This window comes from Ammodytes marinus (genome assembly GCF_949987685.1).
Source record: "Ammodytes marinus genome assembly, chromosome: 9".
NCBI classification, from domain to species: Eukaryota; Metazoa; Chordata; class Actinopteri; order Uranoscopiformes; family Ammodytidae; genus Ammodytes; species Ammodytes marinus.
In genome coordinates, this window is record NC_137213.1 from 8,585,962 (window position 1) to 8,603,946 (window position 17,985).

At 42.2% G+C, this 17,985-nt stretch overlaps 1 protein-coding gene across 1 annotated transcript; it reads right to left on the bottom strand.

Moving 5' to 3' along the window:
- Nucleotides 1-13,823: 13,823 nt before the first annotated feature.
- Nucleotides 13,824-16,457, bottom strand: klf17 (Kruppel like factor 17). The gene is made up of 3 exons (XM_080034753.1): nucleotides 16,262-16,457; nucleotides 15,067-16,123; nucleotides 13,824-14,904 (listed from the first exon to the last, which is right to left on the bottom strand). Exons 1-3 carry the CDS (start codon nucleotides 16,340-16,342, stop codon nucleotides 14,729-14,731), a joined length of 1,314 nt encoding a protein of 437 aa, XP_079890879.1. The 5' UTR covers nucleotides 16,343-16,457; the 3' UTR covers nucleotides 13,824-14,728.
- Between the last annotated feature and the right edge of the window lie 1,528 nt (nucleotides 16,458-17,985).

Below are 17,985 nucleotides of genomic sequence, written 5' to 3' on the forward strand. Positions count from 1 at the left end.
GAAGTAGACTTCCTTCAAAAATATCCATAAGCACCACAAAAAAAGTTATTTTTCAGTTAAAAGCCAACCCAAACATTACATCTAGTGATTTGCAGACCTCTCTTGCAGCATCTGGGACAGATGTGCATGGTTCCACAATAAGAATAAAAATAAGTCAACATGGCTTTCAAGGGAGGGTTGCTGAAGAAGCCTCTACTCTCAAAAAAGAACAAAAGTGCTTGTCACAACTTTGCCAGAGAGCACCTGGAGATACCTGAAGTCTTTTCTGTGGACAGATTTGTCCAAAATGTAACTGTTCACAACCAAAACCGCCATGTTTGGGCAAAAACGCAACTCTGCCTACCACCAAGATAACCTTCTCCCAAGTGAAGAACGGTGGTGGCAAATGGTCTGCAAATCTACAGATGTAATGTTTGGGTTGGCTTTTAACTGAAAAATCTCTTTTCTTGTTGCGCTTGAGGATATTGTTGAAGGAAGTCCACTTCTAGGCAGATGTTAAGTCACTCTTAAAGCTCTCCATTTGTAGATTATTTGCCTCACGGTGGACCGATGGAGCTCAAACTTTTTTATATGAATTTATAGCTGTCCCCAGACAAATGTGCAACATCAAAACTCTATTCCTGAGATCTTCTGAGATTGTTTCCCCTTTGAGCATGTCTGACCTGTATGGGTTCAGTTTGGAGGGCCTAAACTGACCTGGTTTTATCTTTGTTTTATCTAGTGCCGCCCAATTTCTTCCCTGAAGATCTCTCATTACATTAGTCTATTTCATCACTCGATTTGGCCCACCTGATTGTGTTTACCTTGCTCCATTTAAGCAATGCAGCTCAGGGTTCACACACTTTTGCACATACAACATTTGTCAAATAATTAGTTTTAACTGTTTCAACAGTTGATTTCTGGAAAAGAAAAATGTTGAATTGATAAACAAACATCTGTTATTTCATATAAAAAATACTGGTATTGATAAAAAATGAATTAATAATGGTTAAAATAAATAAAATTCCAAAAGGCTCAAGGGGTTCACAAACTTTCACACTACACTGTATATATATATTGTTGGAAAACCACAACATTTCCAGGAACATGTGTGGGGATTTATTTGCATTTCCTGCATTTGGATGGAACAGATCAAATGAGCTCCTCTGCCATAGTTCCTGGGCCCCATAGTTTGTATTTATTTTCTAATTTATTATTATTTTTTTTAGTCCTTGCTTATTACTTTATTTTCATTCCCCTGTACTTTTGTAAAGCGTCCTTAGGTTTTCTTCAAAGGCACTATATAAAACTTATATATTATTATTATTATTATTATTATTATTATTATAATAATAATAATAATAATAATAATAATAATAATAATAATAATAATAATAATAATAATAATAATAATAATAATAATAATAATAATAATAATAATAATAATAATAATAATAATAATAATAATAATGACAAGGTTTGTACTCATGGGGTAGTACTTTGCAATGGCTAAGGAACTATATGGGTCAATTTTGCAGTTCTGAATTTTCCCACTGGTCAAACACAAACCTGAACCATAATCTAGTATAGCAGGTGAGCAATAAAGCAAAACACTTGAGACACAAAACACAGCCACTGATTTAGGGACCTCAGAAATTCACACAAAGACTTTGTAAAGGTGTCAGTATATGCATATTGATACCCTCGCCTCGTCCCCTTACAAACAGCGTTTAATGCTTTGGAAAGTTTGTGTAGTTTTAAGAATGTTAATTTAATAAATGTTTTACATTTGGGTGACTCAGAATCCGCCCACACTTATTGGGCAATTATTATAACTAAATAGCAGTTACTGGTAACTTCTTCATGAATTCTTATAATTTGGGGATTAATTATAAGAATTTAAGAAGAAGTTACCAGTAACTGCTATTACGTTATAATAATTGCCCAATAAGGGAAATATCCACTCTCATTATGAAAGCAAAGGTTTCCGTGTCAATACTTATTGGGTTCTATCAGTGATTCTTGAGAAGTGGGACAAAACAGGGTGCAATGTTGAAAAAATACAAACCCTATGTTTAGGCAGATTAAATAACATGTAGGGGAGAACGGGGTAATTTGTCACATGGGTTGGATGTCACATTCGTTATATCTCGCCACCAGAGCGCGCTAGCTCTGAAATGTTGAGATAAAAAAGGTCCAGAATTGGGATCAGAGGTCACATACATAGACTTGCTTGGAGGAAGACAGCTGCATTTCAGGTGAGAGGATGTTTTGTGTTTTTCACGTCAAATTCAAAATATTTTGCTTTTCAGTATTTTTCTTCTAGGCTTTTACACAATGGGTTTATAACAAAACACTTGTTACCCTCAGAAAGTGTGAAGGGTAAACTATAGTTTAGATTGTGGTTAGCAAGCTAATTAGTTGTCAGATGGTTGTTGGCCTTGATGCTAGCAAGAAATTCAAGTTGGGGTTGGTCGTCAAATTTTTTGGGGGGTTGGTTGTCACATGTTATCTCAAGGCTGCAGCCAGAAAAGGAACCCAATAACGAAAGAAATTGTCAAGCTGTATCCTCACTGACACCCCAGAGAAGGAAAGAATAGAGCAGGAAAAGGCAGCTAGCAAGCAAAAGAAAAAAGGGCAACAAAATCAAAACAACCCAGTGCATCCCAAACTAGACCAGCTGCCAAGGCTACAGAACGTTATGTAGGCCTATTTGTCAACTTGACAATGCAATTAAACATTCAAATTTGGTTCTGCCTCCTTGCCTTCTTTTTAAGATTTTTCCCATTAAGATAACATTGTGACAAACAACCCCATAGTGTGTGACAACCGACCCCTTGATGGGGTTGGTTGTCACAATGTGTCAGAGTGTCTTTGATGGTAAATTACTTCTTCATTACAATAAGTTGGAAAAAAAGAGAGACACACATTTCTAGCCAACACCTTAAGCTTCAATTTAATGTAGGAATGGCTATTGACAGATGTTTTGGTGATGAGCAATTCTCACTAGAGTAAAAAGTGTGCCTACTTACCCCGTTCTCCCCTACTGTATGTATCCAACATATACTAAGCTACTGGGCTAAGCTTTGACACAACCTCCCAGCTTTTGTCCTTTTTATCAAAATGGGCTTTTTACCTTGCCATTCCTTATTTTGTGTCAACAAATAATATAAATCTGACGGAGTTGACACATATCTGACGGAGTTGACAAGTATATCTGACGGAGTTGACAAGTATATTTTATGGATTTTACATATCCGACGGTGGTGACAAAAACCCAGATGTAGTCATTTTAACCATCAAATACGAAGAATAATCAATAACAGTGATTTTATAACAGCATATTATTAGTTGATTGTTAATTCAAGATTCACATTACAGTCTTTCAATCAGACTTGCTCTAACAAACTCATACCAAATCGTCTCATTTTGTATATCATCCTGTACTTTTTTAAGAATCATCCATGACAAAAGAAGATTGTGAGAGTTTCCATAAATACAGTATTAGAAAAACTAAACCCTATTTCTATCATCATCATCATCATCTTCAACCGCTTATCCGAAATCGGGTTGCGGGGGCAGCAGCAGGGAGCCCTAAACTTTTCTTTCCCGGGCCACATCAACCAGCTCTGACTGGGGGATCCCGAGGCGTTTCCAGGCCAGCGTGGAGACATAATCTCTCCACCTAGTCCTGGGTCTTCCCCGAGGCCTCCTTCCAGCTGGACGCTCCTGGAACACCTCCCTAGGGAGGCGCCCTGGGGGCATCCTTACCAGATGCCCGAACCACCTCAACTGGCTCCTTTCAATGCAAAGGAGTAGCGGCTTTGCCCCGAGTTCCTCACGAATGACTGAGCTTCTCACCCTATCTCTAAGGGAGACGCCAGCCACCCTCCTGAGAAAGCCCATTTCGGCCGCTTGTACCCATGATCTCGTTCTTTCGGTCATTACCCAGCCTTCATGACCATAGGTGAGGGTAGGAACAAAGATCGACCGGTAGATCGAAAGCTTTGCCTTACGACTCAGCTCTCTTTTCGTCACAACAGTGCGGTAAAACGAGTGCAAAACCGCCTCTGCTGCTCCGATTCTCCGGCCAATCTCACACTCCATTGTTCCCTCACTCGCAAACAAGACTCCGAGGTACTTGAACTCCTTCACTTGGGGTAAGGGCTCATTCCCTACCTGTAGTAGACAATCCATTGGTTTCCTGCTGAGCACCATGGCCTCAGATTTAGAGGTGCTGATTCTCATCCCAACCGCTTCACACTCGGCTGCGAACCGATCCAATGAGAGCTGAAGGTCACAGGCCGATGATGCCATCAGAACCATATCATCCGCAAACAGCAGAGATGAGATCCTCAGCCCACCAAACTGCAACCCCTCCCCACCACGACTACGCTTTGATATCCTGTCCATGAATATTACAAACAGGATTGGTGATAAAGCGCAGCCCTGGCGGAGGCCAACCCCCACCGGAAACGGGTCCGACTTACTACCGAGAACCCGGCCACAGCTCTTGCTTTGAGTGTACAGAGATTGGAACCCTCCTTTCCAGCACCTTGGAGTAGACTTTGCCGGGGAGGCTGACAAGTGTGATACCCCGGTAGTTGGCACACACTCTCTGGTCCCCCTTTTTGAAAATGGGAACCACCACCCCGGTCTGCCACTCCTTCGGCACTGTACCCGACTTCCACGCAATGTTGAAGAGGCGTGTCATCCAAGACAGCTCCTCCATACCCATTGCTTTCAGCATTTCTGGACGGATCTCATCAACCCCCGGGGCTTTGCCACTGTGGAGTTGTTTGACTACCTCAGTGACTTCCACCAGGGAAATTGACGATGATCCCCCATCAGCCTCCAGCTCTGCCTCCAACATAGAGGGCGTGTTAGTCGGATTCAGGAGTTCCTCAAAGTGCTCCTTCCACCGACTGACTACCTCCTCAGTTGAGGTCAACAGCGTCCCATCCTTACTGTACACAGCTTGGATGGTTCCCCGCTTCCCCCTCCTGAGGTGCCGGACGGTCTTCCAGAAACACTTTGGTGCCGACCGAAAGTCCTTCTCCATGGTTTCTCCGAACTTCTCCCACACCCGCTGCTTTGCCTCTGACACGGCAGAGGCTGCAGCCCTTCGGGCCTGTCGGTACCTTGCAACTGCCTCAGGAGTCCCCCAAGATAACATATCCCGGAAGCACTTCTTCAGTCGGACGGCTTCCCTGACCACCGAGGTCCACCACGGCGTTTGAGGGTTACCGCCCCTTGAGGCATCTAAGACCTTGAGACCACAGCTGCCTGCCGCAGCTTCAGCAATGGAAGTTTTGAACATTGACCACTCGGGTTCAATGCCCCCAACCTCCACAGGGATGCTAGAAAAGCTCTGCCGGAGGTGCGAATTAAAGATCTCTTGAACAGGGGCCTCCGCCAGACGTTCCCAGTTCACCCGCACTACTCGTTTGGGCTTACCAGGTCTGTCCAGAGTCTTCCCCCATCCTTTGACCCAACTCACAACCAGATGGTGATCAGTTGACAGCTCCGCCCCTCTCTTCACCCGAGTGTCCAAAACATGCGGCCTCAGATCAGATGATACGATAACGAAATCGATCATCGACCTTCGGCCTAGGGTGCTCTGGTACCATATACACTTATGAGCATCCTTATGTTCGAACATGGTGTTTGTTATAGACAAACCATGACCAGCACAGAAGTCTAACAACAAACGACCACTCGGGTTCAGATCGGGGAGGCCGTTCCTCCCAATCACGCCTCTCCAGGTGTCTCCATCATTGCCCACGTGCGCGTTAAAGTCTCCCAGCAGAACTATGGAGTCCCCTACCGGAGCCCCATGCAGGACTCCGTTCAGGGTCTCCAAGAAGGCCGAATACTCCGAACTGCTGTTCGGTGCATACACACAGACAACAGTCAGAGTCTTCCCCCCCACAACCCGGAGGCGTAGGGAGGCGACCATCTCGTCCACCGGGGTAAACTCTAACGTAGTAGCGCCCAGCCGGGGGCTCGTGAGTATCCCCACACTGGCCCGGCGCCTCACACCTTGGGCAACTCCAGAGAAGAATAGAGTCCAACCCCTGTCCAGAAGTACGGTTCCAGAGTCAAGACTGTGCGTGGAGGTAAGCCCCACCAGATCTAATTCGTAGCGTTCCACCTCCCGCACCAGTTCCGGCTCCTTCCCCCACAGCAAGGTGACGTTCCACGTCCCCAAAGCCAGCCTCTGCCGCCCGGGTCTGGTCCGTCGTGGTCCCCGCCCTTCACTGCCACCCTTAAGGCAGCGCACCCGACCCCAGCGGTTCCTCTGATGAGTGGTGGGCCCATCAGTTGCAGAGGAGTGTGTTGCCACGTAGCTTATTCGGGCTGTGCCCGGCCGGGCCCCGTGGCAGACCCGGCCACCAGACGCTTGCAGGCGGGCCCCCTTTCTGGGCCTGGCTCCAGACGAGGGCCCCGGGCTTCCTCCGGGCAGGGTCACTCTTCCTCTATTGCAGTGCTTCTCAAATGGTGGGGCGCGCCCCCCTGGGGGGGCACCGTGAGTTGTCGGGGGGGGGGGGGGGGGGGGTGCGGGCTGTCTTGATTTCCAACTGACAAAAAAATTAAAAAGTGCTAGCAAGCGCGATGTGTGCTTGTGTATGGTCATATCCGCACGAAAGGCCGCGATTTGCAGTAAATAAGTGTCCACATGTGTCTCTATAGGCTATTTAAAAAGAAATCAAGCAAGTAGACTAATAATAACATTAATTAATTATTTGTTATCGCATCACAGAAGGCCTATTGGCCTATAATAATAAAAAACACCACATTTAACTATGTTTACAGTTAAAAAAAAATTGGAATGAAATGCAAACCTCAGTGAATCTTTTGCTCTTGTTTCTCTGTCCTGAGATTCACACAGGCTGAGCAGCCTTGTTTAAATGTTACAAATTGAGCTAATAAACTGAACTTAGAATTTTTTTGCTGCAGAAGTTATCTAATTTGATAATAAGGTGATTGTATGCAGAATGCTCATGCCAGAAACTCATACAGTGGTTTTGTACAGATAAATAAATAAATATTAGCAGGTTCTCAATAGCATTTCAATTTAGGGGGGGCGCAAAAAAATGTCTGTCCCCTAGGTGGGGCATGACAGAAAATAATTGAGAACCACTGCTCTATTGTGTTCTTCCATGAGGTCTTTGTGAACCATTCTTAGTCGGGCCCCTCACCTGAGACCACTTTGCTTTGGGAGACCCTACCAGGAGCACTAGGCTCCGGACAACACAGCTCTCAGGTTCACAGGGGCACACAAACCTCTCCACCACGGCAAGGTGATGGTTCCCGGAGAGGACCCTATTTCTATATTTAATGTAATTATAACAACTTGAAAACCACCCAAATATGATGCCTTCATATTGAATGTCAACTCCGTCATAGGCCTGTCACCACCGTCAGACAGGAAATCTGACGTAGTTGACATCTGATGGTGTTGACATATTAAATGTTTCTTAAACAAAACAAATGGAATTTATCTAGTAGCCATTTGTTTTTTCTGTTGATAGGTGCTAGTATGAACTACTTCAGGAAAATAAAATGATCAAACCATTTCAAAAACTCCTTCAGAAATTGTAAGTCGGTGTTGACATTTCATGGTTGTGATGCAGGACTTTCAAGATTTGGAGTGAAATATATTCTAAAATGACAACACTTCAGAGCCTGTCTGACTCTAATGTACTCTGCAGGGGATATAATGTGACAAGAGGTCCTTCATAGTGACAGCTGCCCCTTATTTTGCCTGATCTTATTACATTTTAATGCGTTGTCTGACAGTGTTGACAAAAGGTGGGGACACCACTTAGGAACCTCATAAAACATGAATGTGTTGTAGAAAAACAGTTTTTATTGATTTAGTGTTGCTTTTGATGAAAAAAGCTATTTTTAATCATTAAAGTACATTTTTTCTCTAGGTTTTATTCCATATGAATGATAGAACCCTTCTCCGTAGACACACTGTTTTGGACGTTGTGAGAAGATAACAAGTGTCAAATATTGACATAATAATGATAAAATTTAATTTAAGGGGATAATTGTGCGCCAGACACTGTATTCTTAATCCCTAATAACATGTACAATTTTAAATATTTTAATTTTAAAAATAACAGCAGTTGCTATTGCAAGACGGTCTTTTGTCCCGCTCCTCAAGAATCACTGCTATATCAGCATTTGTTGGTTTCATTCTTCTCAGAACTATTGTTTTTATCTCTTCAAACAGTTTCGATTTTTTCGGTTTTTAAAATATGCAAAAATATTTCCGCCAGTTGTTGTTATCTACAAGTTGCTGTAGAACATAAGTATAATCCATGTGTTCAGATCTGTGTACAGAAAATAGATAAGGACGGAGTGCTCCAACTCACTCAGCTTGACATCTAATTTGGCTTTTCTCCAAAGGCTACAGATGAGCGCAATGGACGAGAGGGAAAACATTTTTTCTACATCAGATACCCCAATTGAAACATATTCAGTCCATCCATCGTATTTGGAAACCCAGTCTCATCACAAAATAAGGTCACATATTGGTGTATTTTAAATATGGGCAATGGTGTGGGCCTAAACTATGATAATTACAGGCTTATGTTCATGCAAAACTTGATTACTGATATGTAATCAATTTCAACATGAGTTGTACTCTAGCTCTTTTGTTCACATTATGGTTATAAATATTGTGTGTCATCCCAAACAGAGAAAACTCCCCCTACTCACAAACTAGTTGGGGAAACTTTTGTTAATAAAAGGATTATTTCTAACATATCACTAGTGCATTTAAAGAGGTGGTACAGTGTACTGAAACTGTCACCATTTTACAGTGCCAGCCTAACATTTAGGGCACAGACAGCGTTGTGTAACCTAATAAAGTTAGTATGAGAATAAAAAGTGCTTCTCATGAATGACATCAACAGCCAGTGTGGATTTTTCATTACTGTCTTCTCACTTCTTTTGGACAAAGGAAACAGCACTGCATGGTCCATAGCATTAGGCCCAGTAAGTGTAACTTTAATTGTGTATTTCAACTATAGAGTTGTGATTTCTATCTGTTGCATTTTCATTTCCTTTATTTGTTTACTCTCCTGCTTGACAACACCCCATGTAGTACTTATCAGATTCCAACCCTAAGAGAAGCCCATTTCAAAGAAGGCCCCTGTCCACAGTGTGATGTTACAGCAGCACCAGCATGACAAGCACACACTGTCCGGAAATAAAATATCCCAAAGAATGTATATTGAGAAATGGAAAAACTACCCAGAGATTAGATTGAATGTTTTTCAACAATATTTGACCTCAATAAAGCTGATTTAAGAAGCCCAAAAGTGAGGTTAAACCCCTCTGTATGGGCATTTTCCACACTTAAAGAAAGGTAAGTGCTGAATTCCATTGAAATGTGCTCTGTCTCCCTTGCATTACAGAGAAGTTTGACTTGAAAGTGAAACCACCGTGGGGCAAACTGTGTGCTGTGAAAAAGCCCGGTCCTAATACTGTGTGTTTAAAGACATGCAACCATTTATTTAGTAACCACTGCTGAATTCCCTTCACTTCTTATTTTCTAACAACAGCAGAGACACTTCTGGAGAAAATAAATCAGTGCTTGGTTTTGTTAGAAGAAGAAGATACTGTGGCAGAGCTCAAGTAACATGCTCATCAAAGGGTGATAAAAAGCCTGACAGGAGTCAAGCAGTGCCAATTACAACAGGTGCACACAGTTAAACTAATTAACACATGCTGAAGGCCCAGGCTGCATTCCAAATCTCATACTCATATTTTTTTCTATTCTACATACTACATCTGACCATAAAAAAATCTTTGATATCCGTCGCATCCCCGGTTGTTTTCACACAGAGGCTCCGTCGATGTGCCGTCACTTCCGGTGCGCACTGGATTGTGGATCAGAATCGCCCAAATAGCATACTGTTTTCAACACTAAATATCTCGGAGGGATGTAGTAGTGTCTGGGTATTTTTAAGCATAATAAGTCTGACCACAATAATCGGGACATCCTGAATCTTTTTCTTAGCATACTAAATAGCAGAAAGTATGGGTATTGGAATGCAGGGACTGACTTTGTGGAATCTAAAGCAACGAGGACACCTAGTGGGCAAACTTAGACACAAAGAAATAACAGGAAGCTCCTCACTCTTCTACTTTCTACATAAAGATGAGGATGGGACATCGTTAATTTTACAGTGAGTCCCAAAAGTTATAAAAGAAGATGTTGTATATATAATATATAATTGCTGAAAATACTGATTACTTCAAATTTACTTAACTTTAAAAGTAACAATTTTATTTTTTTACTTTTCTGAGGTTTTTAGATTAACAGGAACCTTACTACATTATTTTCTGGATATAGGACAACATTGTTTGCCTCAGCATGATATGCAATGATCCGCCCACAGTCTGTCCAATATCCAAGTCTTAAGTGTAGACTCCTGTCCTTTCCCCGATCAAGCTTTCTGGGAGCAATCAGCGACCATTGCAATCTCTCTTCCCAGTCTTTGCTTAGTTCTGTAAATCAAAGTGCTCTGAACCACCCAGCCTCTCCAGATGATATATTGTGTTATATGTCGACTTGCTGTACTGCCAGTGCAAACAACTTGAAGGGTCTAATGTGAACCTTGATCACTTTGGGAATGCTAAGCATGTTTTTTTCAGGATTTTCACTCTGCTGGCTTCTTTCTTCTCACTTCTTTTGGACAAAGGAAACAACACTTCATGGTCCATAACCTTAAAGTGTCAATTAGATCTTCCATTTTATAGTAACAGTGTGTATTTCAACTATAGAGTTGTGCTTTCTATCTGTTGCATTTTCATTTATTGTATTTGTTTACTATCCCGCTTGACAACACCCCATGAAGCCCATTTCAAAGAAGGCCCCTGTCCACAGTGTGATGTTACAGCAGCACCAGCATGACAAGCACACACTGTCCTTTCTAGCACACGGGCTCCTGAAATAGAACATCCCAAAGAATGTATATTGTGAAATGACAAACTGCTCAGGGATCAGTTTGAATGTTTTTCAACAATATTTTATAATTATGGGTGTTTTATTTAATTTAATAACACCTGTAGTCCTCTGGGGTCAAAATGACCCCGCAGCACACAATGGTGCAATGGGGCAAAATGTCACACTATACTGCTTCTAGCAGATGAAATACCCGCCCCCCCTTCTTCAAACGACATCCACACACACACACACACACACACACACACACACACACACTTCACCAGCACACACACGCACGCAAGCACGCACATACACACACACAGCAACACACACACACCCACACATACCATTTCAAACCTTAGTCTGAGACAGGCAGCATGATCAGTAGGCAGCAGGCTTTACCTTAGAGGCTTGTGAGCTCATTTTGAACAAAGTTCAACAAAATGCAATGAAGTGAATCAGCAAAGATCAGTCCATACCTGCCTCGCATTCAACTGAGGGACAAATCGAGGATGACTCACTTCTAAAAAGTTCATTTTTGAAAAATGTTACGTGTTGTAATGTTGTGTTGTAATGTTTATTATGTCAGGTAAAGAGTGAGGATAAAGTTGAGTAAAAAACTGAGGTTAGTGATTATTTATACTTTTTGCCTTAGAAACAGTCAAACCAGGCGAGAACTGACCCTGCCTGGTTTGACTGTCTAAATCAAAAAATGCATACTTTTATATAAACAAGGTCTGTTGGCTCTAAATTCAAAAACTAAGGGAAATATCTGTGGTAATGGGTTGGACTCAAGTCAGACTAAAGGTGTAACACAAAATTAATTGATAATTTATACTTTATAGGCTTTAAAAAACAGCCGAACCGGGCGGGGTCATTTTGACCCCCAGAGGATCAAGGGTGTTTGTATTTGCTCCTATTAAACAGTTTTTTCACTAACCTTTGACATAAGCCACTCACTAATGAGTCATATAGTCAAAATCATGTTGAGGATTTTATTTTATTTTTTAATTAATTTTAAATCGAAAAATTGTATATTTTATTGTAAACAAGGTCTGTTGGCCTAAAATTCCAAAACCAGGGGAAATATTTGTGGTAATGGGTTGGAATCAAGTCAGAGTAAAGGTGTAACACAAAATTAATTGACAATTTATACTTTAAAAAAACACCAAACCGTTTGGGGTCAAAATGACCCCAAAGGACCATGGGTGTAAGTCAGTCGGGAGTACATTACGAGGGTTAAACCCCAAAGTATAGGCATTTTCCACACTTAGAGAAAATTAAGGGCCAAATTCCATTTGAAATGTGCTCTGTCTCCCTTGCATTACAAAGACATTTGACTTGAAAGTGAACCCACCAAGAGGCAAACTGTGTGCTGTGAAAAAGCCCGGTCCCAATACTGTGTGTTTAAAGACATGCAACCATTTATTTAGTAACCACTGCTGAATTCCCTTCACTTCTTATTTTCCAACAACAGCAGAGACACTTCTGGAGAAAATACATGAGTGCTTGGTTTTGTTATAACCAGAAAGCAGATACTGTGGCAGAGCTCACAGCTATATATATATATATATATATATATCCCTTGCATTACAAAGTATATATATATGTATATATATTATACATATATATATATAATATATATATATATATATATTCCAACAACGGCAGCCCTGGAAAGCACCTGCCGTGTAGCCACTTCCATATATACAGTAGCTCTACATACTTTCAACAACATATTCAACAGAGCCTATTCGATTGGACAGATGTCATTACACAGATGAACAGCAGAGGGCAGCCTTTCATTAGCAGTGGTACAAACCTTCAGAGGCACCTGAGCTATCATATCCTCCTAACATCACAGAATGGTGCCTATTGTCAGTATGGCAATGAGTTGTATAGATCATGTAATGCCACATGACCAGAGACCCCCTGAACTAAACCTGACACTTGTACAGATGTTGATGTAAATTATAACAAAGACATATATATGAGCAGAGGTGAAGCTGTGATTATTTTTTATCTGAAAAAAACAAAACAATTAAAACAATAAATACAGTCTCCCTGTGCTCAATGAGGAGCAGTGATGAAGGGATGCACACCAGGCTTTTATGGATGACAGTAGAAGAGAGACTGACATATAGCCTAGTCCAGTAAGGAACATCTGTGTCTTCAGGAAACACACATGCACAATAGGCACTATTAGAACACTAGACATGCCTTCATGTTAAATTGGAACATACTGCCACTGCATCTAACACAGATTATAAGTGATGTCAGTTGTTTTAAACAAACTAAAAATAGCAACTAGTCAAAAGGAAATCATCTTAAACCACATAATATTGTAAATGTGGATAACATTTGTGGTGTTAATATAAGTAGGGATACAAGTGTACAATGGTGCATCGTGTCCATCCGCCTGAATTTTTTTTTAAATAGTACCAATCATTACACTTACCCTTTTCTTTGTTTTATTGATAGAAGTATTTATGTAATGTTGAATGGTGTATCATTGGGCCAGCCAACTAAACCCCATATTAACTCAAAACACATATTGCAATACCCATCTGTACAGACAGCAACTTGGACTATTGACATTAGTATCTTATTACTGGGAGAAGTTCAGCATATTTGATGAGGTTGGTGTACACGCATCCACTCGGTGGCAAGCAATAATTTGTACGTCACTTGTCAGCTGAATACAGCATAAAATGTGATAGGATTGGGCAAGTGTTGTCACACGAATGAACACTAGAGGGCAGTCTTTCACAAGCCTCAAAACAAAGCTTGGCCCATGTGCATGCATATTGCCATCTTATACAGTTAATATAATGAAATGTGTGAGTGGACAAATAGGAACAAACAGATATATTTGTAAAAGTACTTTTTTTATTTTCTGAGCCCTTAAGCGCATGAAAACAATTTGCATTCTCAAAAATATATGATACATCCAGGTGGCGATTCTGTTTCAAGTACAGCGGTTTCAACCATTGGTTTCAGTGGATTTCTTCATCAAAAAGAAAAAAACATATTCTCCATTATAAAAATACCTTCTAGTAAACACTTTAGCTTTTAAAAAAAGAAGGCTAGTAAAGGTGGACTGGGTCTTGGTGTTTGGGATCCTGAACATGACTTTTAGTGAGTTTGAGTACCTGAATGCGTTAGCAGTGACCAAACAAGCCTTCAAAAAAAACATCTATTATTGTAGAGTAACAACAACAACAAAAATTATGAAAATGTATCACTAAAAACCCTGACCTGATTTGCGTAGTATCAAAGATATAAGATGTAAACATTACAAAAATACATTATGTACAACATTACGTCGGGGGTCCTGCCCACAGTGTCTTTTTCCTCTTTTGGTAAGCAAATACACAGTCTTCTTTAAAAGGCACTCACTCAACAAACAATAACTTATAGACAGGTGGAGGAAACGTCTTCAATACAAACTACTATAATTTAGCAAAAAGTTAATCATATATCAATAACAGTTATGTACAAAAAAAAGCCATCAGCATCCATTCTTTCTGGGCAAGAGGCACTTGAACAAGTTCCCGTAGGAATATTGTGTGGCACTTCATGGGATCATTTGCCATAGATATCAAGTTGCTAAAGGCACTGTACACTTGTATCTATATGAACATTTTTGATTCATTGGTTTTGGGGCCAGGCGCACCAAATTGTCCAATAGCCATATGGGGAGGGGTCAATTCTTCTGGGATGCTCCAGGCACTAACCCATTGATTGATTTGGACACGATACAGTCTCATAATGCGGCCTTTACATGTGCCTCTTCATGTGGAGAGCCAGGTGATCGGAGCGAGAGAACGCACGCTCACACATGTGGCACTGGAAAGGCCTGTGTCCGGTGTGCTTTCTGAAGTGACGGGTCAGCTCGTCTGACCGGGCAAACTTCCAACCACAGCCTTCCCAGTTACAGTGGTAGGGCTTTTCACCTGAGAGAGACATACAAGCAAATTACTTGGTTTAGAATACAGGGCTTTACAGTGGACAACAACGTACATGGACCACACAACACTATGAAATTGAAATGCCATTTTTGACTACCGACAACTGTATACATTTCATTTGACTTGATTTGGACTTTTTCAGCTTACCTGTGTGTGTTCTCATGTGGGCCTTGAGGTGGGAGCTCTTGGTGTAGGTCTTCCCACAGTCAGGGAAATCGCAGCTGTGCGTCGCTGCCCGCTTTCTGGTCCACGACCTGCGGCCTCGCTTCTGCTTGACGCTCCCCGCCTCGTCCTGCGCGTAAAACTCCAGCAAAGAGGGCGAGGAGGGAGGAGTGAGCATCAGTCCTTGCATGGAAGCCGGATGCTGATTCTGCCGCTGTTGGTGGTGCACGCGGACGGCCTCTCGGTGCATGTACTGTCCTTGTAAATGTGTCATACTCTGGTGCGCGTACTGGGGCTGGTATACGTGCGCGTTCATGTACTGCTGGCTTTGGAGATGGCGGTGATTGGGAGAGTTGATTTGGCAGTCCGTGCGTCCCTGGTGCATGGGGTGCGCGCCGAATCCAGACAACGTACCTGGAGCCGTCGCTTGGTGGTGCGTAAAAGCCGCGTTGTGCACGGTGCGCATTGGTTGCCTATCATACATCTGTCCCATAAAATCGCCGCCGAACGCAGCCATCATGCAAGAATGCTCCCCCATAGGCTCGGTTTTGATTTTGTATCCAAGCGTGTGTGGAGGAGATCCGGCCACTTGGGGATGATGAGGGGGGGACGCTGGCTGAATGTTGACCGGATTCAACGCTCGCAGTTCGGTGTATTCCCGCGCGTCTCTCGCCTTGTCCGGTGAACTCTCCACCGGGTAGCTCAGCTCTGGCGTGAGGAGCTCCGCCATTAGACTGCGGACAGGACCGGTGCCCGCGAAGCTCACAGTGCCATAGCTTTGTGTCGCGGCCAGTTGAGAGGGAGGGCGTTCGCTGAAGTCTGGCACTGAACTACCGCTGCAGCTCTCGGGTGACTCTGGTAGTGAATACGCGCACTGCTGTGGGGGAGACAGGTTCCCGTTGCTGTTGCTGTTGGCCACTTCTGATCCGATGCTGTTGGACAATATGAACTCGAGGTCCAAGAATTTTCCCAAATCGTCGTCTTCCTTGGGGGGCAAGGCAGGAGACTGCACAATGCTGAACTCTACCTCCACCTTGCACACCTGTACAGGAGAGAAAATAGAAAAACATTTAGGGTTGGAGAAAAAACAAACAAGCTTCTAATGCTAACGGAAAATAAAAAACAACAACTTTCAATTAAATGCAAAAACGTAATGTCAATCGTCAAATCCACTACTTACATTGGCGAACTGTTTCCCTTCCAGCGTTTGAACACTTTGAAACGCCGTCATGGCAGGCATCACTGCTTCAACCACAGCCATTGCAGACCGTTTAGATGAAGAAAAACAAAATAAGAAAAGTAAGAATTTAAAATTGTGAACGCGAACAGTCCATCGAGCGCTTGCTTTGAAACGTCGACAACTTCCAGGGTTCAGAGCGAGTGTATCTACAAGGGTGCACACGGTGGAGCGACTTATAGCTGCATGTACCGGGGAGGGGGGTGTGGCCTCTCCAATGCCTCCAAACACACACAACGCTCTCGCACTCACACACCTCCCTCACGGCAGCCAATAGTGCACACACAAAACATAATTTGGAATTCAGGTGCGTCAAGCAGGTATGTGGAAGCGCACTATGTACGAACGCACACATCACCATCCATTATTTCACATGAATGGATATGAACATTGCTTTGCATCCCCCGAGCCTAGGTAGATTGAGGACACGTACTACTTTAAAACACGCGTGCAGTTAAACGTTCAACCGTTTCATATTTGCGAGGTGGTTTAAAAAAAATCTACAATTCTGTTCACAGTTTTTTCAACATTGTTTCATTAGTCAAAATGCGGGGACAACTATTTATGAGCAAAAAAAGGCATGTTCACCTCCACTCAAGCAATTAATCTTAAGTCCCTCTAATGGCAAACGTGTCCCTTGGGGCAGGTAGGCTACAGGGGGCGACACTTAACCTGGCATGGAGTGCAGGAAAATCAAGATTCCAGTGCGTAAAATAATCTTCTAAGGTGCCAGACAAAGTTCTGTTGAAGTATGTAGGCCTAATTCTTGAAAAAAAAAGAAGAACTATAGGGCAACATTTCTTTAATTTAGTGCATGTGAACGCAACCGCGTGACTGTAATTCCGAAAAACAAAATTCTACAATGGTGACATCTCCTACAGTTTCGCCCCGGCCTCTTCAAACACGTTGTCCCGACTTGATCCCCGCATGACAAACACGAATGTGTGAATCGGCGGCTCATCGAAACAACCTGTTAATCTGGGTGTCAACAAAGGACTACATGTTTTTTAATGATCACCCCCCCAACGGCCCTGTTTGTCCCCTGCAGTCATTGCTATGGTAATGCACAGGTGGATGGCTGGCTGCTGATAGTGGAAAGACAGGACAATATTGTAACAGGATAGCGATCAATAGACGTTGCTTTGAGTCGTTGGTTGGTTAAGCCATTATGTGAAGTTTGCATGCCTTATTGTATAATATTGTATCTCAGAAAAGCATGGGAATATCAAAACCAGTAGCTAATGGCCTTTATTTCCCCAGTTAATTGGTTATTTATACTTTTTGTAAATTATATGTGTGTAAATGTCCAAAAATGTCAAGGCCTTGTCCACTGAATGGAATACGTTCAGAAATTGTCATACGGGTGGGGGGGGGGGGGGGGGGATTTCTGGGCTAATTTTTATTTATATAATGGTTTAAAGTGGTCAATAAAAAAGTACTTGAATCAGTTTTAAATATGTAAGGCTAACTTTTAAATTGTAGAAACATCCAGGTTGCTAGAAACCAGACATCAATGATCAACTGCAAAAAACTAAACAATTGCACATTCACAGTCATTAGTCCTTGCATTGCTTTTTTGGCAAACAAAGGCACTGTGTACTATATTTGTTAACCATAGAAAACAGTGAAATATGAACTTTTCTTGGTCTAATAGCGATCCTTTTTAC